Source organism: Hydractinia symbiolongicarpus, chromosome 1 (assembly GCF_029227915.1).
Source record: "Hydractinia symbiolongicarpus strain clone_291-10 chromosome 1, HSymV2.1, whole genome shotgun sequence".
NCBI classification, from domain to species: domain Eukaryota; kingdom Metazoa; phylum Cnidaria; class Hydrozoa; order Anthoathecata; family Hydractiniidae; genus Hydractinia; species Hydractinia symbiolongicarpus.
The window spans coordinates 4,732,075-4,754,771 of record NC_079875.1 but is presented as its reverse complement, the minus strand read 5'-3'; the positions used below and the strand labels follow the sequence as shown (position 1 = coordinate 4,754,771).

Genomic DNA, 22,697 nt, shown 5'->3' with positions numbered 1-22,697 from the left:
TATACATTAGATTTACCTTAGTCATTGAGAATGTCTTGTGGAGCATTGCACAGTTTTGGGGTGGTTTCTACCTATAGACCTGATCTTAAAGGTTGCCAGTGTTGGAAAATTATTACAAATTGTATATACAGTTTATATTTTATACCTCAGTGTTCCCTGCCCTGCAAACATGGTATTTGTTTTGCAGTGAGTCAGCCATGTTTGTTTTTTGTTCTGTTCTCTACTTTTCCCTGCCCACCTGGGCTCTAGTCAAGACTCTCCTTCGGCTGTAGGATGGAGTTTAGGTATGGTCAGTGGGTGTGCTAGTTTGAATCAGTAAAGAAGAGACATGTAACAAGTGAGGAGCTATATAGTATATTCAACAACATATATAAGTGTTCTTGTTTTGTCCAACACCTTACAATTCAAGGGATATTAGTCCTACTTGCCTGCATCGGAACTGGACCCTACTCAGGTCTTGATTATTAATGGCTGCATATAAAACCCAAACACTTCACACTGCACAAGTTCTTCAGATGTACCTTAAGCTTACAGTTACCCACCCTCTCACCCTTTTTTACATATTGAATTTTCAATCAATACGTCTACGAATGGTGGATATGAGATTCAAATTCAATTTATCACTGTAGTGCGATAGAATGCGGGCATCGCCGAAATATCATGGATGTCTCCAATGCAACTAAAGTCAACTGCATCTAAGCTGTTATGGGAGCACTCAGTACAACACAGCAAGACAAATTGCTTCTACCTCAAGGATTCCCTAGCATTTCTTTTGGCTCATGCTATGTCAGGGTTTTAGTCCAGAGGTAGAAACAACAAGTCTGAAGGTGTAATTGATGAGTATGTTGGGCCTCCCTTATCAGACGTTTACGCAAGTAATGTGTTGATACAAGTCATTGTAGTCTTGGAAATGTACCTGATGCTCAGGTCATTACATCCATGTGTGCACCATATTTGTTGCTCTAGTTGCGCACTTGGAAAAAAATTTGATGCTCATTGAGGTGCGTGTGACGCTCAGGGCATCTCAATCAGCAGCACTTAAATAGGAAACACGCACCTGACGCTCAAAGCATGTCGATATGTCTAGCGCTCAGGACATATCTACTGTAATCCTCACTTGAATAGGAAACATGCGCCTGACGCACAGGGCATGTTGATACGTTTGATGCTCAGGGCATCTCTCATACACCTGACGCTCAGTGTATGAATAAAAACACCAGTAATTAGCATGTGCCTGACCCTCTGGACATGTTGATGCGCCTGACACCTAGGGCATCTTAATTCTCTCGTACATCCAATGCTCAGGGTATAAATAAAAACAACATAATAAGCATATAGCTGACGCTCAGGACATGTTGATCACCTGACACATCTCATCTGTTTTGTGTGGCTGAGGTTCAAAGCATGAAGAAGTCTATAATGCAAATTCTGATGCTAAGGATATGCATTATATATTTGTGCATGTGACAAAGCATCTGCTGCTATCTTTATTTGCTATTTTTATTTGGATAAGTCTATGTATACTACTCAGCCTTTTATTCAAGGCTGGAATCAAGCCACCTCTTTATTATTCCGTTTGTGTATTACCAAATGTGTTAATGCATGCAGTTTAGGAAATTTGGAGATGTGTTGCATGCAGCAACATAAGGTTTTTATTAAGTACTCAGTTTCCTAATACAATTTTAAGCTGTCCTTGTTAACATATTGATTTTATAAGCTGTTTTGGTTGACAGTTTGTGTCTTAACCTGTATTTGTTAAAAGTTTGCGTATTAAGCTGTCTCGGTTGACAGTTTGCATTAGCTAAAGGTTTAGACTGTCCAGTTGACAGTTCCTTTTAACTATCGTCTAAGCAGACTTTATCTTATAATTTAACATATACACATACTGTTAATTTTCTATATCCCACTAAAAAATGTTGTTATTTCTTGCATTTTCCCCCAGTATTAGGTCAGTAAAGTTCCATTATGTTAAAAATAAAATTATGAGTATATTTGTGCACAAGGATTTAAAAATGGTAGCAGGCAAGTTGAGAAAAAGTAAAAATATTCACAACTTTTTTACTCAAAAGACGGACTATCGTTGATTCTGGCAAATATTATTTATTCCCTGTATATAATAAATCACTCACATTTTGTTTGCTCATTCAACGCGACACAAACTCTGAGATGCCAAGTGATAAAAAAGTTAATAGCTGGGATTTTCAAGACCTTGGTTATAAATTTAATAAAGATGGAGAAGTAATTCTAATTTACTGCAAAAATTGTCAAGATTATTATTCATCAAATTCTAAATGTTGCTTCTGCCTTTTTTATCAAGGCACAAGTTGATAAGTGCGTTGTGGGTACGAGCGTTGTTAAGAAGTGCAACGTCTCATTTTATCTCCTCTCAATAGAGAAATAGACTTAATAGACTCCTGTTAATCAAAAATCTATTACTGCATGTGAACAATAAATTGAGAGATCAATTAATAATGAAGTTTCAATTAGCGCATTTTACTTTTTCATCGTTTGAAAATAGTGTGAATTTGAACGTGGCGTTTATAAATCGAACTTGGTACAAGCTATACCTCAGATACGTCATGCCATGAAATGCTTTTTTACTTATAAAAGTATTTTATGCAAAACATAACCCATCCATCAAATAATGGGCCGATTCCTTATTATTTATGGCTTAAGCAGTGCTAACTATGGACAAACAAGAGCTTTTCATGATAAAGACAGCTCACACGGGAGAAATCAAGTTCCATATCATTAGTTTAGAGGAATCAGATGAGACAAATGCAGAAGGCTTTAAAGCGCTTTTAGAAAAATGCATTATGACAATGGGCTTGCTTATAGAAAGAAAAAACAGAGAGGTAATTAATGAATTAAAATTTTTGTGACTGAATTTGACAAAATTTATACTTTTTAGTTAAATCTTTTTAAAAATATACTTTTTTCTGTAGAATAGAATGTCCACTGATGGAGCGCCCATAAATGTCAAGATGCATGACTTAATAAAGCTTGACCTCGGGAGCATTACTTACCAATAATCCAGATATACAAGATGCGTTTACACTTTCAAACTTGAATAACGATTGCAGCATGACTATGTTAAATTGCATGTTCAAAAAAGCTAACTTAAGATAGCGCTTGATTAAGCCAAGCTATTTCCCAAGGGATAGAGTATGTTCATTATAAAAGACCCAGTGGTAACATATCGTTGAGCACCTAATTGCAGCCTTAAAATTACTCTTACACAATCCCCCAATTATTTTGGTTTTTGTAACACTCAAATAATTGACTCTCACAATGCTTCCATTCAAAAGATTTAAGCTGAGCTTAAAGTTGATGTCTGCAAAACAAAACGAGTACTTCTTCTTAAAGGTTTAAAACTTGATGTATTCAGCATTCTTGAGCCAGCTAGCAAAACTTTGCAATAAGCCTATCTCTCAACACCAACATTAATGTCTGTGTGTAGAAAAGTCATGAAAAGTTTTGATAAGGTGCTAATTCTCTTGAATCTTTTTATCACAAGCAATATTTTGGAACAACTCACTGAGCGTCAAACACGAGCGCAAGTTACAGAATATCCTAACAACAATGACATAGCCTGTTAAAAGGAAGTGTACACATAGTCCCCCTGGAATTTTGCCAAAATAAGGGGGGGATTTCCCAGTAAAAAGAATGGGGTTGAGCAAAAGAGAGAGTTTAGGGTTGAGACAATACTTCTTGCTAATCATTGCAAAATGAATCATTTAAAGATGAATTTGAATTGCTTTACGACCATATAAAACGAATGTATTAAAATCTACGCCTGAAAAGTGCTTGGCTATTATTTTTCGTTTTAGCAGTGATGTGATTTGGTTATCACCAATTATGTCTTGTAGTACCATTATGAAATGCTGAGTCAGAACGGGTTTTTCGTTTCTGAGGACGGTTAACATCAAGCTGTTGAGAATATGCTGTTATGGTATCTCTAATGATGAATGGCGTTTTCATGCCGATTAGACATTTAACCTAAGTTACATATTTTTTTGTTTATTTCATTCAGATCAAAACCTAATATTTTAAAAATATTTTATTGAGCAAAAACTTTGCTTTACTTGTTTTTATTTCAAAATTGCAACAGGTGAAAAATAACTCATATCTTTTCATTTTTTAAAGTGTAAAAAAGAATTAAGTATAAATAAAATCATGAAAACAAAAAAATGGAAAATGAATGTTTTATTCATTTTGCTGTAGTGGTGTTTTTTATTTATATTTAAGTGAGTACGCTTTTTTAAAAATTGTATAGCTGTGTTATATTTTTCAAGTGCCGTAAATCTAGATTAATAATTGCATGTTCTGAAACTGCGCGTTAGGAATTTCTTAAGTGATAATGCTGCTGTGTTCTTAATTGTGTAAATAGTTTTAGGGTTTTAATTATTTTCCCCGGTTATTTTTTCACTTCATACTATAGTTTGTTTCTTAACAAATAAACTATTTCAAAGTTAGTTATTATGGAAAAATGTATATCGTTTTTCTCTACAATGGCTAGGGTAGCTTTGACAATCTTTGTTGTGATTATGTTTTACAACTAAAGGTAAACCTGTTTTTAATATATCTAACAATCCTTGCTATGCTAAACCCAGTAAAAAAAATTTGCACAATTTTAGTGGTGTTTTTAATTTCAGGTTGTATAATATCATTATGTTCTAACAGTTTAAGACATCGAGATTAAAGCAAGATTGTGATATCAGTGCTATGGGATTTTGAAGTTTTAAATTCTAAACATTGACAATTAAACCTCTTACCATAAGCTTTCATTTCCTCTGTAATATAATGAAGTGTCAATGTCCATGTGTGATAGCCATGCAAAATTGCAAAGTTGATAAACAGCGTGTAAACATCCTAAAAAAAATGACACAAAAATGTGTTTTGCTGAAAATTTTAATTTTAATTTAATCAAAACTATTTTTTTATTACACTCATTATTTAAATTGTTCACCCAGGCTAGCCTCTTCATTTTTTATTGGAACTGCCTTCAACCAGGGTCCTGTGAAGGGCGCCCTAGTGCCTTAAATCTCTCTGGCATTACTAAGTGGTAAGCCCAAAAAATCACAAAACCTGTAAATGGATTGTTTCCACTGGGGGATTCTAGAACAAAAAAGAAACAAAAAAATAATAAACCTTAGAATGCCTCAGCTCAATCAAACACAGTAACATTTTTAATCTGTGAAAATTGAAAATAAAAAAATAAAAAAACAAAAATTAAAAATTAAAAACTTAACTAACTTTTTCTAAAAGTTTGCTTTATGTTACCTTTCTTTTCTAAGAGTTTGATTGTTATTTTGTTACAGACAAAATGAGATTGCAGACCATACTGAAAGAATGATCATGTTATTGACTGGAACAATAAAAAGATCGTAGACCGAGAGTCTGATTGGACAGCAAGAAAAGTAAAAGAAACCATAAATAGTATAGAATTTTTTTGAATTTGAATTTGAATTTTTATTTCAGTGATATAGATAAGTTTTTAAATATGGAGACATTTTAGACATGACCAAGTCTCGTTATCAGTGGTCAATTTAATAAAATCATGAGAATTTAAAAGGTTATATTTAGGATGGCTCCAATTTTGGCAAAAATCGCATAAGATAGCTTTAGAATTGGTCCTAATTAGTTTATTACAAAAGTTGCAAAAGAACTTACTTGACATGAAGATGTGCAACGAAAACGTGGGCAGACTCTTCGTAACTTTGAATGCGAATTGTAAACAAAAACAACAACACAGCTGGTCTACCATCATGAATAGACCGTGTAGGCACTAGCTCTACAGCTAAAACGCGATATAACCAGTCGGTAGAAATATAAAATAAAAAACCCAGACTATGATTGAAAAAAAAGTACACAGGCGTATAAGGGATTACATGGAGCTAAACACAGTTTAGCTCATGTTAATTGCAGTTCCCAATACTTGATAGTTGCTATGCAGATGCATCATTAAGGGTAGGCAAGGTTGTCTTGCTCACCCAAGGCATCTTTATCCCAATTAAGCAAATCAAAGCTATGTGTCATAACTTGAAGCAACTTTCTTGTTGTTGATACTTTAGAGTTGGGGACTAAAGGTTTGGGTATAGTATGTCCATATTAGGAGGTTCTAAGTTAGCCAATCAACAATCCAGGGGCCCTATAAATACGAGGGATTCACTCTGATTTAGCTTCTCACCAGTAGTAGCAATAACTTGCTTAACTGAAATAATTTTCGTATTTGGACATTGCTACACCTCATATCGTTGGTTGTTGCAATTATGTCTACAAAGAAAAGTAATCAAGGAAGCGGTAAGAAAAAACTTTTTCAGCCTGGTGATGTTGCGAGGGAGCCTCAAATGCGAACAGTAGAGGAATGGGCCAAACTCGGTAAAGAATCCCTAACTTTGATATCCAATTCACACAACATGCCTGTTAAAGGACTGTCAAAAATGTCTATGGCACAAGCCTTATTTCAAAAATTTCATTCTGCTCATCTTGATGGACAAGGTCCGAGCACTCTGCCAAATTATGACCGTCCAGAAACTAGCCTTGAAAATACTATTCCACAAATTGGCGAGGGACAAGACACAGTGGAAAGCAGTGGTGAAATGGCAGAAGAAAGCCAGCAAAGCAATGGAGCGGCAAGCACTAGATCAAAAATAAAACGTAGGAGGATTATCAAACCTAAAACTCATCTTAACTTACATAAATTTTCAAACGACATGAAAACATTTTTAAGGCATGAGTTAAAACAAATTATAAAACCTGACAAAGTTCCGCCGTCAAGCCAAACGCCATCGCCCACTGCCTACGCGCCATCTTTGTTTTCGTTTGCCGGTGAGCAGGCATCACTTACCAACAAAAATAATGGCGGGGATGGGGAGATCGATTTTCAAGACGTCACCGAAACTGCTCGCATTGGGGCTCCATTATATGCAGGTACTAGGACTTCTAACTCTGACATGTATGCCACTGTTAGTTTGCCTCCAATCCCCAAACATCTTGTAGAAAAGATTAAGAAGGGGGAGTACATTAATTTTGATTCTCTTCTACCACCTTCTGCTGCGTCTTCCTGTGCTTCTCTTCCCATGATGGGTGAGGGTGGGGAATTTGACATTAACATTAGTAATGTGGAGGGCACTCCTAGGATTTCGTTAGCTCAGAAGACCACTGGGAAAGGGAGGGTGAAAGATTTTAACTCCTGGGTGTCAGCATGGACAAATTATTTGAGGTGTGTTGTTTGTTTTCAACCCAATCTTGTACATCAAATGTTGATGTATCAAACCGTAATAACTCAGTTTGCTTCACAATATGTCTTCTCTTCTGTGTATGAATATGATCAACTTTATCGTATGCAACTGGCCAACAACCCTGCTAGCGGCAGATGGGACGTGGTTGACGACACTTTGTTTAATATGTATCTTAGGGGTGCTCAGCCATCAACGTCGTTCACAAAGTCACTCCCATCCAGGTTAGGCAGGTGCTTTAGGTGTCAGGGCTCTGGCCACTTTGCCGCACAATGCCCCAATAAATTCACTGGCCCAGCAGAATCATCAACACAGTTTCGGAATGTCCCAAGCAAATCATGGCCACCAGACAGACCTGCTTGCTTTTCCTTCAACAAAGCACTTCCTTGCCGACCAAACTGTTCCTATCCCCACTGTTGCCATTTCTGTCAGAAAAACCACCCCGTTATCTTTTGCCCATCCAGGTCCTCTAAGCTCGGTCCCAACTAAATTTTTTCACAAACCCTCATTAGTGCACACACCGGTTAAGGTTCGCGTTCTAAATAAGTTTTTGTTATCCCACCCCAACAGGGATCTCGTAGATTTCATTGTATCAGGTTTTACCTACGGATTTAGGTTAGGATGCAGCCAGAACACTCCCTTAACCTCGGCTACAAGAAATAACAAATCGGCTTTTACTTATGAGAATTTAGTTGATGAGGCAATTTTAAAGGAATTAAACAGAGGCCACACTGTAGGACCATTTGACTTTAAACCGTTGGATAACTTCCACTGTTCTCCTTTGGGCGCAGCACCTAAAAAAGATGGCACTGTCCGGGTAGTTCTTGACCTATCTTCCCCCAGAGGGTTCTCTGTCAATGACAGGATAAGTAAGGAAGAGTTCTCTGTACAATACTCATCATTTGATGAAGCAGTCAATCTCATAAAATCTTTAGGCCCGAACTGCTACATGGCTAAATTAGACATAAAACACGCCTTTCGGTTATGTCCTGTACACGCTGATGATTGGCATCTTTTGGGGTACCTATGGAAAAACAGATATTATTATGATGTGGTTCTGCCGTTTGGGGGAAGATCCTCACCCTTCATTTTTAACAACTTTGCGGATCTACTAACATGGATTTTAACTGTTATTATACTTGTTACTAATTTAAAACACTATCTTGACGACTTTATAACAGCCCACTGCACTAAATCTCAATGCCAATACGTTGTTGATGCCATTATCCATACATTTTCATTAATTGGCGTCCCTCTGGCTGACGAAAAAATTATTGGTCCAGTACAAGTAATCACTTATCTCGGTATTGAAATTGACACCATCAATTTAGTTCTAAGATTACCTCGTCAGAAATTTAGCAATCTCATGGCAGAGTTGAGGCAATGGCACGGCAGGAAAAAATGCAAAAAAAGGGATTTGTTATCATTAATAGGGTCACTTTCTTTCGCTTGCAAAGTAGTGAAGAGCGGCAGAATTTTCCTTCGACGTTTGATTGACTTGTCCACCAAAGTGGATAGGTTACATCATCACATTGACATTAGTGCAGAGGCTAGGAAAGACATAGAATGGTGGCTTGAATTCTTACCATCGTGGAATGGGGTTGCTTTATTTCACACAAACACCATTTTGTCTAGCAAAGTTGACCTGTTCACTGATGCCTCAGGAGTAGGACTAGGGGGATACTATAATGGCCAGTGGTTCTCATTGCCCTTTCAATCTAAGCGCACTTATAGCATCAGCTTCCTTGAATTGTTAGCCATTGTTATAGCTACGTTTTGTTGGGGAGAAGGTTGGACAGACCACGAGGTGGTGTTAGGCACAGACAATGAAGCCATTGTGCAAATCTGGCACACAGGCTCATGCAAATGCAAAGATATAATGACATTAATCCGTCACTTATTCTTTTTTACTGCTCAACGTAACATAAATCTGTTGCTTTGTCATGTCCCAGGCTGTTCTAATATTTATGCAGATTTACTTTCTCGGTTGCAGGTAAGCAAGTTCAAAAAAGAATGCATGAAAGCAGACAGGTGTCCCACAGCCATTCCTTCATCTGTTTGGAATCTATTGAAAAGTCTGTGAATTATTACTTGTATTCTTCCATTTCACCAAATACAAGACTAACTTATCGTTCTGGTATCCGGGCATACCAACAATTTTGTCAAAACGTCATGGTACCTATGTTTCCTCTTAAAGAGTTAACTTTACAATTTTTTGTGTCGTACCTGGCAGATCGCATTAAATTCTCAACTATTAAAGTCTATTTGTCTGGCATACAATATCATAGCAAGATGCAAGGCTATAAAGAAAACATATCTTCAATGGCTAAATTATTTTACGTCATGCGAGGTATCCGCAGATGCCATCCACATTCCCGTACTACGAGATTGCCTATTACACCTGTTCATCTGCACGAAATGTTAAACTTTATTTGTGAATCTAAATTTACTAGTCATGACAAAGCATTATGGTCTGCTCTCATCCTTGTTGCGTTTTTTGGGTTTTTACGTGTATCCGAATTTGTTACACCATCAAAAAATTTTTATGATCCTAAAATTCACCTGTCACCTTCAGACATTGAATTTTCTTCCTCGGCAACAATCGTAAAGCTAACCATCAAGGCATCCAAAACAGATCCATTTAGGAAAGGTGTCACAATTCGTCTTGCAATGATTGAACACAAATTTTGCCCAGTAAAAGCTTTAAGAAATTACCTGTTATTTCGGGGGGCTAAGGCTGGTCCGTTGTTCGTTTTGTCAAATGGGGATTTTATCACTCGGAAGTACGTTTCAGCATTTTTGTTCGTCAGTCTAAATGATAGTTTACATTTAAATACCCATAGTTTCCGTATTGGTGGGGCCTCTACAGCAGCTTCGTGCGGCATTCCTGACTCAGCCATAAAAACACTTGGTAGGTGGTCCAGTGACTGTTACAGAAGGTATATCCATTTATCTAATAGCGCTTTGCGTAAGTGGAGTGGCAACATGGCTTGCCTTGATGCGGTAACTAAGTTGTGGGATTTCAATGTCTTATAATTGCGTTATTATGTCTTAATATAATTGTAAAAGGCTAATTTATAGGCACTTGCATGTAGTTTTTTTTTTTTTCACGTCAAGTTGTTAAGTCTGTTATGGCATGTTGAATTATCTCGTCGTTCTCTTCAAATATCGGCTCATAGACCATGTTCATTTGGGGGAATTTGGGGGTGCTGGGCTGCCCTGGGCAGCCACAAAGTGTAGAGATGTGCGTGTACCCCTGGAAGAGTATGGTGAATTCAGTACAGGTGCGAGGAGATGAACGACGGTGCACCACGCGAGCAGGACAGATGACTGGGGAAATAACAGCAGGGGCATGCGGCGCTGACAGTCAGAGGTGGTGCACCAAGAGGTTAATAACAGGTGTGAAATGCAAAAGAAGCTAGAGCTCATAAAGAGTAGGTTCTTGTGAGGTATGATAGAGGAAATGGAATCACAGGAGAGGAGCTCCGGATGTGATTGAGAGATTAGTTAAGCCAGAAACACTACTAGGAGAAGAGCTCCGGATGTAGTGGAGAAGAGCGAACACTACTAGGAGAAGAGCTCCGGATGTAGTGGAGAAGAGCGAATTTATTGGGAACACGCACGTGAGCTTGAGACAATATCTTCTCTCCAGCCTAGCATCCTCACCCGATTCCGCCAAATTATCCTCAGTTTATTCTTACAAAATCGAAATAAATTTTCTACTCCAAGTTTGTGTTTTTATTGGGAACTACAGCAATTAAATGGAGCTAAACACAGTTTAGCTCATGTTAATTGCAGTTCCCAATACTTGATAGTTGCTATGCAGATGCATCATTAAGGGTAGGCAAGGTTGTCTTGCTCACCCAAGGCATCTTTATCCCAATTAAGCAAATCAAAGCTATGTGTCATAACTTGAAGCAACTTTCTTGTTGTTGATACTTTAGAGTTGGGGACTAAAGGTTTGGGTATAGTATGTCCATATTAGGAGGTTCTAAGTTAGCCAATCAACAATCCAGGGGCCCTATAAATACGAGGGATTCACTCTGATTTAGCTTCTCACCAGTAGTAGCAATAACTTGCTTAACTGAAATAATTTTCCCACCCACCCACCCATATATTTGGTTAATTTTATTTTATTTTTCTCTTTATGTGACACACCTGCATCATCGCCACACTATGTTGGAACGATAACGGACTATCTACAATCGAACTGGTTCATCGAGGCTACATAACGTCGTCAAGCGTAAAGAAATGTCCAATTGCTTTAGCTACACGGTTTCCTTGAATTGGCGCAGTTTGGCTTAGTACGACCAACAAGGTTTTAGTCCAGTGGTGGAAGCAATTGGCAACTTTACTCAATTATGTCAATGTGTTAAATTTAACTGGTGGGGGTGCTGGGCTGCCCTGGGCAGCCACAAAGTGTAGAGATGTGCGTGTACCCCTGGAAGAGTATGGTGAATTCAGTACAGGTGCGAGGAGATGAACGACAGTGCACCACGCGAGCAGGACAGATGACTGGGGAAATAACAGCAGGGGCATGCGGCGCTGACAGTCAGAGGTGGTGCACCAAGAGGTTAATAACAGGTGTGAAATGCAAAAGAAGCTAGAGCTCATAAAGAGTAGGTTCTTGTGAGGTATGATAGAGGAAATGGAATCACAGGAGAGGAGCTCCGGATGTGATTGAGAGATTAGTTAAGCCAGAAACACTACTAGGAGAAGAGCTCCGGATGTAGTGGAGAAGAGCGAACACTACTAGGAGAAGAGCTCCGGATGTAGTGGAGAAGAGCGAATTTATTGGGAACACGCACGTGAGCTTGAGACAATATCTTCTCTCCAGCCTAGCATCCTCACCCGATTCCGCCAAATTATCCTCAGTTTATTCTTACAAAATCGAAATAAATTTTCTACTCCAAGTTTGTGTTTTTATTGGGAACTACAGCAATTAAAAGAATAATAAAAAACTTAGGAAAAATCAACATCAGGGAATTTCGATTTTAGGTCATTCATGTGGAAGACTTTTGTCCCTGCACTATTTTCCGTTAAGGAGAAATTAACTACTCCGTTGAAAGTCCAGAATCTATTAATGATGCCATGACTGTGAAGGTTTTTTATTTGCCCCCAGATGAACCTGTAGTAGGGGCACAAATTGACAGAAGTATTCCCTATCAACTTCCAGAAATACAGAATTTTTCCCGCAATTCGGAAGGCGAACATTTAGGAAAAAGTGCAAAAAATGGTTCGGGACAAACGTAACAAAAAGCGAACTTTTAGAAAAGAAACGTAACATAAAGCAAATTTTTAGAAAAAGGAAAGATTTTAATGAATCTATTGATTCCATCTGGGTCCGTGTAAAAGTTAATTACTTTAATTGCTGTGATTGGTTAATTTCAATCCTCTAATTATCTCTTCGGATAATAAATAGCCAAAGATGAATACGATCATTGCCTGTCGATGACAGCTGTAGCTGTCGAAACTTAGTCTAGAATAAACTCGCTTGTTCATGACATGATAATATTTATATTATTCAATTAAAAAGTGATCTCCATTATAATTTGCCAAATACATTAGAGATGGAAGTCTTAAACGAAAGCAGACTTCCCTTACAGGTCACTTAGTCTGGAAGATTATTCCAGACTCAGCCAGGGTGAGAACCAAAGACCCCCCCTCGCAACTGGAAGCAAACACTCCACCACAAGGCTACCAGTCGCTTTATTATTCATCATGCTTATTCTAAACATGGCATTGCCACTTCATCTCAACAATATAACCCCGAATCAATCAATGCCCTGTGGAGAAAAAAGTTTTCGGTTGATTTAGAGGATTTTTTATTACCAATAAAAGGATCAGACGACAAAACAGTTCTTCTCGTTTATCCATATCAGGTTAAATAAAACATATTGTCAGTGAAGTTTAAATACCAAAAAGACAAATGTATATAGCTTATAGAGTACCGTCCTAATTACATGATTATCTAAACAAACAGCTCTAGCAACAATCTGTATTTTATACCTAAAAACAACTTTGCATGAATGCCGGTGCACAAGGTGGCCGTTTCTAAATGGTCAAGCAAAAATTTTCCATGATTTGCGTAATGTGTTTTTTCCAATGACACCCACTGTAATTATTATTTTCTTAAAGTCTATTTTATGATTAAAATGGTTGCAATACTTGGTGACTTCGTCTCATTTGGAGCTAGTAGCTGCTTGAAACATCAGTATGTACCTTTTTCTGATGCGCAAAAATTTTCCGGTGTATGATCTACCCCATCAATGTTTAGGCTGTCTGTTCTATAAAGTGCACAAGATTGTGTGTGTCAATGAAAATGGTAATACGGTACATCATGGACGTAAGGGTCAGGATATCATTTCATAACCTGCCATTGTTGCCAGTGAAAAGAGAAAGTTACCGAGAAAGGTGAAATCACAGACGTTCACAGAATTTGGTCAGTATACGCCAATCTGGTTAGAATATCACATGGTACAACTTCTGGTCAAACTCTCACAGCAGAATCTTTGATTAAACAAAAACTATTTATATCTAAATTAAAATAAAGCTAAACTACTAGCAAAACTCCTCTCTTGTGAGAACAGAAATATCTGCTAGGAATAGACAATCCTCAACTACCTAATAAAAAGGCAAGTAGATGCCACAGAGAGGTTGCATCAATTTCATGGCTCGATATATGTACTTCAGCCACTATACAATAACATAGTTTATTCTTTTTAGTTCGATTTTCACTTTCGGTTTTGTAATCTGTCATCCTGGGAAAACTCTAATAACAAGTGCCGGGTCGGAGGTTCATAAAAAACAATATTTTGGACGAGTTTTCGCGAGTTGTTCCGAATATCTAAACAAACTATGCCCGTACGGCTTGAATACCCACGCGGAATGGAATAAAACACTTTCGTTCGTTTTTGTTTTTTTTTCTTATGAGATAAGATAAATTTACAACAAACACTTTTACACATTTTGCAATACCAATTCTTGTTGGTTGGACTTCTTAAAAACGCTGTTTGGTATGTTTTCACACATTCCGTGAAACCATTTTTTGCACTTGTCACACTGCGCCATCCTTTCATTTCCAAAAATACCACAACACACGGTTAGCATATGGTTGTTGATAATTTTGTCCATTTCACGCAAAGTCAACAATTCTTTTTCACTCAGTAACTGGCCCGGGACAACGTCAGTTTTTCCTGTTTTCTGGGGTGAGGTCAAATTAATGACAGGTGGAGATTGAGGCGGAGTTACAGTATTACAATCTATCACATTGTCGATGAACTCCTCTACAATAAGAAATTTTGATCGATCTATGATAAACGTAACTTTGTTGTGCTTATGTACATGTGGTTTGTGATGTCACGTCGTGTAGGAAAAAATGTTCTGTTTGTTGGTGAAGGAACCATTTTATCACAAAACAACTTGTTTTGAACATATATCTTTATGTGTCTTTCCATCTCTTTTACTTGCCTTATTCCTTGACCATCGAGTTCGTGAATTTTCGTTATTATTCTTGAATCGATTTGTTGACTGATACCACCGCGCTGAAACGATTTCAAGTTTAATATAATTGCAACAGCGTCCTTAGTGTATTTATACGTTACATTATATTATATTGACAATACCTCCCCTTACAAATGGTCTGCGTGGCAATCTAATATTTTTATCCAAATTTCTCTGTTGGTCTTCACTTGGGATTTATTAGCTGCCCATTCATTTTTCAACTTTTTGGCGCAGTTTTTCTTCCATTCAGTTAACTTGTCTATCTAAATAAACAATAAAATAATATTAGGACGGTGTTATCCTATAGCATTTACGGGTAATCTTGAATGGAAAAATATTATTTCACCTTGTAATCTGGAAAGGAAACAATATCTCGAAGGATAATTTTCGCTCTAGCTTATTTTCTTTTCTTTCTTTCTTGTGAGAAGCGTTCCTATCAGTACCATAGGCTTTTTGTTCCAACAACTATAAACGGTATCCCGTCGAACATTATTTGAGAAATGGAAGATTTTTTGTCTTCAAACAAAATGCATTTTCCTTTTAATTCAAAAATTTATTTGGATAACTTATTTCCACGCTTAAATTAAAATTTAATTTAAATCACATTTTATGTAGCTATATTCTATTAAATATTTAGTCAAAACTTACTGTCTGCACCGAAAGCTACATCCTTAAAGTATTATTGAAGATATTATTTCGGTTTGTCTGTTCAGTATTCATGTTATGTTATTGAATTTCCGCGCCCGAAGGCGTAGGAAATTCTTTAAAACCGTCGTTTTTTTCTTTTGGAGCATTTTTTGAGAAAAAATCGACCCTGGGATTACATGTTCTCCGTCACAGATGTAAACTTCGCACCCAAGCTCCCCAACTACTGGGAACTCATCTAAATGATGTTTAAGGACAAAATTAGTATTTGTTTTCAACAAAATTTGGCACAGTTAACAAAAAAGTATGCTGAACATAATGGTGACATAATAATTTTGATTTTTTGCCACCTTAAATGTCATTTTAGGACAAAATTGGTCCAAAAATTAAAACTACTTCATTTTCAACAAAAATTGGCAAAGTTAACAAAAAAAGTATGGTGAACATAATGGTGACATCGAAATTTTGATTTTTGTCACCTAAATGCCATTTTAGGCCAAAATTGATCCAAAAATTAAAACCGTTTTATTTTCGGCTAAATCTGGCACAGTTAACAAATAAAGTATGCTGAAAATGATGATGGTGCAAAAGTTTGATTTTTGTCACCTAAATGTCATTTTAGGCCAAAATTTAACCAAAAATTAAAACTGCTTTATTTTCGACAAAAATTTGCACAGTTAATAAAAAAAGTATGCTGAAAACGATGGTCACAGCAAAATTTTGATTTTTTGTCAACTAAATGCCGTTTAAGACCATAAACGTTTCAATCGCAAGACTTACCATGAATGTTAGGCTGTATTTTTTGTTAGCAATTTATTTTAAAATGTGAGTTTATTATGACACGTTTCGTTTTGTTTGCGTTTGTTGTAAGATATAATGTCACTTGTGTGCTTTATCTTCAGAGGTTCATGCACCAAACCTCCTCAAATGTTTAGCACAATAACACAACGAATTAGCTGGTTTTCATCAAATATTTTGGTAGCGAGCGGAAATTCTTAGAGCCCCCAGGGCTTCTTGTTCATCCTTAAAGTAGTTAGAATACGATGTTCCGGTTTCTATTTCATGTTGCTGAATTATTTCTTTAGCTTCTCGTAAGGAGTCGACACATTCTGTCTAACTTTCTAAAGCAGTATAGTTTCATTGATTAGAAGAAATGTCTACGACGGTATAACATACACGTTTTTGTAAAGACAATGAAATGATGTTAAAACGTCATTAAGAAAACCTTGTTCTAAGTTTGTGACCAAATCGTAGCTAATGCAAACAAGTAAAAGTTGTTAGCAAAATAATACGTTTTCTTTGCGCTTTTTCTACAATCTCTGGGTTTTTTCCACTTCCATGTCAGATTTACTTTTATGTTTTTGCTCCACTATTATTTTAACAAAAGGATTATTGCAATTAAAACATCATGAATAATTAATTTATTGTATAGATTTACCAAGTTTTCTTTTACGAGATTGCGCATGATTTTTTTGTATTTTTAAAATTTCATCTCTATAATAAATAAATAAAATGCGCGCTATTATAGCTACTGTAGAAGAATTTTAATAATGTATAAACACAAAAATAAAAAATATATTTCTTTACATCGCATCAGATTTAAAGAACGAATCATCTTCTTCGTCACTTGAAAATAGTCATTCTCCATCATATTCTACAACACGAGTATATCAAAAATGACTATTTTTCACGATAAACAGAGATAAAAATAAAATAAAAAAAACAGTGAATTCACCTATTTTTAAAATCGGTTGAATCAATCTTTGCTTGGTCTTTTTCCATGATAATAGATCATAGATTAAAAATTATAACGCAAACCAAGAGAAACCGAATCTCGTGTGCGCAGTTTTCGCGCGTCTCATGAATCATCGAGACAAGAATGACCTCCATATGTCAGCTACTCGAATTTCTTAAGTTAGTCGCCGAGCAAAATAGGCCCTCCAACCTGGCACTTGTTATTAGAGTTTTCCAGGGGCCAAAAGTCGAAAAATAATTAATGTGGAAGGGATTTCGTGTAGATCCTACACGGAATGTAGATGAAGCGCGAAACCTAAACTAAAACAAGAAGCACGTGTTTGTTTTAGGAGCCGAGGTCTCTCCTTTTGTATGAATAAGCTTTATTTAACTTACACTACGCAGCCCCTGTGTACCGTGGCTGATTACAACGTTTTGTTTTCATTTAAAATAGGCGCACTGTAAAAGACGCGGCCGCGTGAAATTATGTGCGGCCGCGTTTTAAAAAGCGCGGCCGCGTGTTTTTAGGAGCGGCCGCGTGTTTTACCGCCAGTTTTACCGCCGGTTTCTAAATCTGGTCTGCAGAATGTCAAAGTTAAAACAGGTGCTAAAATACGCGGCCGCGCTTTTTGCCGCTGATTTTGCCGCTAATTTCAAGGTAAAACAGGCGGTAAATGACGCGGCCGGGCAGTTTTCCTTGAGATGTGATTCGATGTGGTCCTGAGAGTTACCACCGTTCAATGACGAAAACGTGTTTACTCGTAGTGCAAGATGGATGCTATGCCAGTCGGTGTCGATGTGTCATTGGAAGATTTAGTGGCGTATTATCATAGCCTACGACCTAAGTTGAAGTATTTGGAAATATGTATGGTGATTAACAAGCGTCATCACAAGTCATTATCTATGAGAAAGTTTCAATCAATATGCACAACATTGGGCTTACGTCGAACTAGCAATGTTTCTCGCAGTATCCTGGTAGATATTATTAAGAATGAGTTGCAAGTGTCATCTTCAAGTTTCGGTTACCGGCAAATGACAGAATTGATAGCATTGAAGTTTGACGTGATTGTTGCTAAGGAGACTGTGCGAACTATATTGAAGGAGGTGGATCCGTCAGGAGTAGAAAAAAGGCTTGGAAAAGTGATTACACGACGCATATATGATACCAAAGGTCCTTGTGACATATATCATATAGATGGAAATGACAAATTAAAAAGATGGGGATTGGCAATACACGGTGGTATTGATGGTTTCAGCCGTAAATTACTATGGTTGGTTGTTTCAACAACAAATAATGATCCACTTGTAATCGGAAATTTGTTTTTGCAATGCGTGAAGAGATACGGTGTATGTCCGCGTATACTGAGAATGGACCGAGGGACGGAAAACATTTATTGTGCGGATTTACAAGAATTTTTCACTGGTAACAGCGATAGTTTTAAGTACGGTCGTTCAACGGGAAACCAGAGAATAGAAGCATTTTGGTCTCGCCTCAAGTTGTACAAACTTAATTGGTGGATAAATTATTTCAAACATCTCACATCAACACTCGTATATGACCCCGAATTACCAACCCATAGAGAAGCCTTATTTCTTTGTTATATTCCCGTTTTACAGAGAGAATTTAATGATTTTGTCATCACATGGAATTCAAGAAACGTACGCCAGTCATCAAGCGCACCAGGAGGTCGTCCAGACCTATTGTTTCATATTCCGTCAGCAAGTGGCTATTCAAATCAAGGGATGCTTGTGGATAGCACTGAAATATCTGTCGCTGAAAATGTCATGGGAATTGATCATCATCCAGTTTTCAAAAATAAAGATTTGCATGATTTATTGATTTGTTATATGGGGATACATCACTTGCAAGCACCCATGGACGCACAACAATCATTGGAAACATATGTGCAATTACTTGGATTCTTAAGGAATGACGGGTTTATAGTTTAACAAGCTAAACAAAAAGAAACATTTATATACTAAGTCTCTTTGATGAAACATAACATATCCAAACAAAATATCACATATAAATCATGAGAATAACAATCAATAAATTTTCCAATATCATAAAAGAGGCGAAATTCGCTCGTTTTCACTGGGAGCACTTTAACAAATTCAAAAAAATTTCAATGAAACGTATACGAAGAACTGAGATCTCTTGGGGGTTATAAGGTTACACTAAAAAGTCCTAAAAAAGTGATTACCAAAAAACTTGATAACAAAATTTTCATTTAAAAAAAGACTAAAAACATTTTTTCAATAATATATGATACAAAACATGAATATTTTAAACAACACCAAATCCAGTCCCTCCGAATTTAGCAGCAATCTTCAGATTATGCTCAACTTTTTTTGTTGGTAGAGTGGCATTAAGTCCACATGTAGAAATTTTTGGAAAGTTGAAATCACAGTTAAAAAAAATATCAATGTTTTTATCCAAACCCTTTCTGGGAATTTTATCCATTCCAGTGAATAAAAACAGTATGTCTTTAAGAGATATCTCATCATAGTTTCCATTAGCAACATCAGCTAAAAACAGCTCACAGTCACAAATGGCATTGGAAATATCACGGTGTAAATTAGAACCAATTTCTTCGACGTTGTGAAAGCATAGAATAACAAGAAGCTCATCAAGAGTTAAGATCTTTTCATCTGGCAATAAAAAAGCTTTCATAGTGTGACAATTGGATTGTAACATAAATTCTGGACATATACTTTTTAGTCCTTCTCCAAATTGTGATATTGCGGCACGATTTTTCATCACTAAATAACTGATTGAAAAAACTTGCTTGTTCTGTTCGATATCAGGTACAGGAACAATGTTCAAATCAAGTAGATCTTCATTCTCGCCACTCTCAATTTTATCCAATTTATACTTGAATTCTGCATCATTTATTGGTGTTATTTTATCAGGATATGGCAAATCATACAATGCATTGAAAATGAGCTCAGAGAAACATTCGGGACCTCTTCCAACATGTATAATAGATGCACCTGTTAACTGCCCAAGCTTGTAATATACTTTTTTTAATACACCATCTGGCATTAATTTGAAACAAATTCCTTTGTCATCTCCGAAAAATACCCCAGGGATAGTGGTAAACCGTCTCATTGACAATGAGTAAAATTCGCGCAGCGGTCCACCTGCATCAGCACCGGGTTCACCTGCAAATCTGATAGCTATTTTTTCAGACGAAAGATCAAAATTTTGACGTAATAATACAGGCCAAAAACGCTGTGAATCTCGTTGTATGATGATATGCTTTGTGTTTACTTTTGGTGAATTGGTGAAGTAGCTTTCACAGTTTTGCATAAATGCGATAGAATCAGTTTCTGTTTCTTCAAACTGTGGAGTAGCATTATCAAAATTATCTGTCTCATAATTTTCCATAAAACGATTCACTTCATCATCACCAAATGCTGAACTGTCCTCTGTTGATTCTAGTTGAAGAGACAATGAGGGTGAGCCAATTGAATGTCTATATCTCACTGGTTTTTGTGTGTTTCTTGAAAAATGTCTCAATCTCAAATCACGAAGAGTAGAATTTTCTATGTTTACATCTATGTCAGTTTTGGCAGTATTTGTCACAGCATCTGGATCGGGTGATGCTAAAAAAGTATCCTCTGTCATGTTGTCTGTTTGATCTGCTAGCAAAGTTGCTGTGTAACTTTCATTTTGCTCACAGCGTAGACAGCTACCAATATACGTACAAGAACAAACACTGCATATACTTCTGTCAACAAAATTCGATCCTGGTAAGCTGGGTGGCACAGTAATTGTTGAGGTACCTTCTGCCCATGCAGATGATATTACTGTTTCTTCTGGTCCAATAATTTCTGTATCTAATTCAAACATGCTTGAATATGACTTATTGCACAACTTTGAAAACTCCAACTTCGCAAATGATTTAGGATAGTATAAATATACTTGTATTCCTTTTTTTTTGTCTCTACAACTCAAACCATATGTTTCTATATCAATGAAATCTTGCTCCAGAGAGTGACCTTTCCCAGAGTGGGCTCTTTTCAATATTTTTCTTAGTTCATCTGCCTTTTCATGATAGGACTTCTCTTCAACCACAGGGAGTGCAAATATCAGCCGATATGATAATATATCTCCATACGCCAACCCTAGCTCCACAAGCTTTTGTTGTTCAACTTGAGGAGCCACATTATCGTCAATTTTGTTCAGGATGAACGAATTCAACAAATACTCTATACCTCTGGACTCAAGGAAAGTTTTCACCTAAACAAAACATATAGCTATTATCCAAACTGACTTGTGTGATGTGAAAGATTTTCTTAGGTCAGTGTGTTTCTTTGCCTGCTATCTTCGTAGATTTGCAAAAAATAAAGCGAAATAAGCTAGCTAATTGCTTGTTTACCTTTTCAAAGCTTCCAGCTGCAGCTGCCATTTTCTGTGAGTTCTGAGAAGTAACTTTCTAAGAATTCCGTTCTAGTGTTCCAGGGCTCTAATTTGCAGACCAGAACACTGCGCCCTTGGCCACATGCCGTTGTTTTTCGAAAATCTTCTGCGGAAGAAAAGCGCGGCCGCGTCATTTACCGCCTGTTTTACTTTAAAATTAACGGCAGAATAAGTGGCAAAAAGCGCGGCCGCGTATTTTAGTACCTGTTTTAACTGCCACATTTTGCGGACCAGATTTGAAAACTGGCGGTAAAACTCGCGGTGAAACACGCGGCCGCTGCTATAAAGACGCGGCCGCGCTTTTTAAAACGCGGCCGCACATAATTTCACGCGGCCGCGTCTTTTACAATGCGCCTATTTTAAATGAAAACAAAACGTTGTAATCAGCCACGGTACCTGTGGGTGATAATTTCGGAACTGAAAACAATCTGCGCCTGCGAAAATAAAAGCTAAAGACTAAAATACACGGTAAGTTTAAACGGACCATTTAAATGTAAGATAAAAATACTTACCGTGTAAACAGGAAAGATGTACAACTTTTTTCGGTTTTCAGTTTTTTAAAAGTTGGACATGCTAAGTTTTTTCAACCTCGTTCAAAGGTTTTTTTTTTGCCTTTTTGACGTCGAGGCAAGCGGCTAAAATACAAAATCTTGAAAAATCTTGTTTAGCTGTCAGGTAAGCGCTAGCGGCTTTGACATGGCAACAAACCCTGGCGACGAGGTTGAAGTTTTTTCTATTTAAATTAACAGAATGTTGAATGAGCTATTGTTTATTATCTAAATATTTGAGCATATTTTTTTTGGTTTCTACTCATAACCGCTTTTTTTCTCCTATCATTACCCCTGCTGCTGTTAAAGCAATAACCGCAACGGGAGATTTACGTATTTATTCTGTGGTATTCATTGTGAAAACAGAGTTATAAAATAAACTTATACATTTTATCTTAACGTGTAGACAGGTATATTACCTGCAACTAAACTTATAAGTTCTTCTTACAACTATATACAACAACTAGTTATAAAGAACGGAAATGATAAAAATTCAGGAGATAATGATTTTTCATGCCATTTTCTTGTGAAGTTGTATATCAATTTCCGCGTACTCTTCAGCAAGATGTAACTTGAGTTGCTGAGTACGTACTTTATATT

At 36.8% G+C, this 22,697-nt stretch overlaps 2 protein-coding genes across 5 annotated transcripts in view; both read right to left on the bottom strand.

The window, feature by feature from the left end:
- Positions 1 to 22,697, bottom strand: part of LOC130632586 (uncharacterized) — a 79,577-nt gene that overhangs the window by 50,184 nt on the left and 6,696 nt on the right. The window contains exons 1-3 of one of the 4 annotated variants that reach the window (XM_057444490.1): positions 14,867 to 16,066; positions 13,866 to 14,785; positions 4,776 to 4,872 (exon numbers count right to left, since the gene is read on the bottom strand). In XM_057444490.1, coding sequence (XP_057300473.1) covers positions 4,776 to 4,788 — 13 coding nt within the window. In that variant the 5' untranslated portion in view covers positions 4,789 to 4,872; positions 13,866 to 14,785; positions 14,867 to 16,066. Of the gene's footprint in view, positions 1 to 4,775; positions 4,873 to 5,673; positions 7,498 to 13,865; positions 14,786 to 14,866; positions 16,067 to 22,697 lie in introns of those variants that run through there. The other 3 variants (XM_057444485.1, XM_057444489.1, XM_057444488.1) reach the window with 3 other exon arrangements.
- LOC130632632 (uncharacterized) lies at positions 19,286 to 21,787 on the bottom strand. Its single transcript, XM_057444491.1, has 2 exons — positions 21,509 to 21,787; positions 19,286 to 21,369 (listed from the first exon to the last, which is right to left on the bottom strand). Exons 1-2 carry the CDS (start codon positions 21,536 to 21,538, stop codon positions 19,411 to 19,413), a joined length of 1,989 nt encoding a protein of 662 aa, XP_057300474.1. The 5' UTR covers positions 21,539 to 21,787; the 3' UTR covers positions 19,286 to 19,410.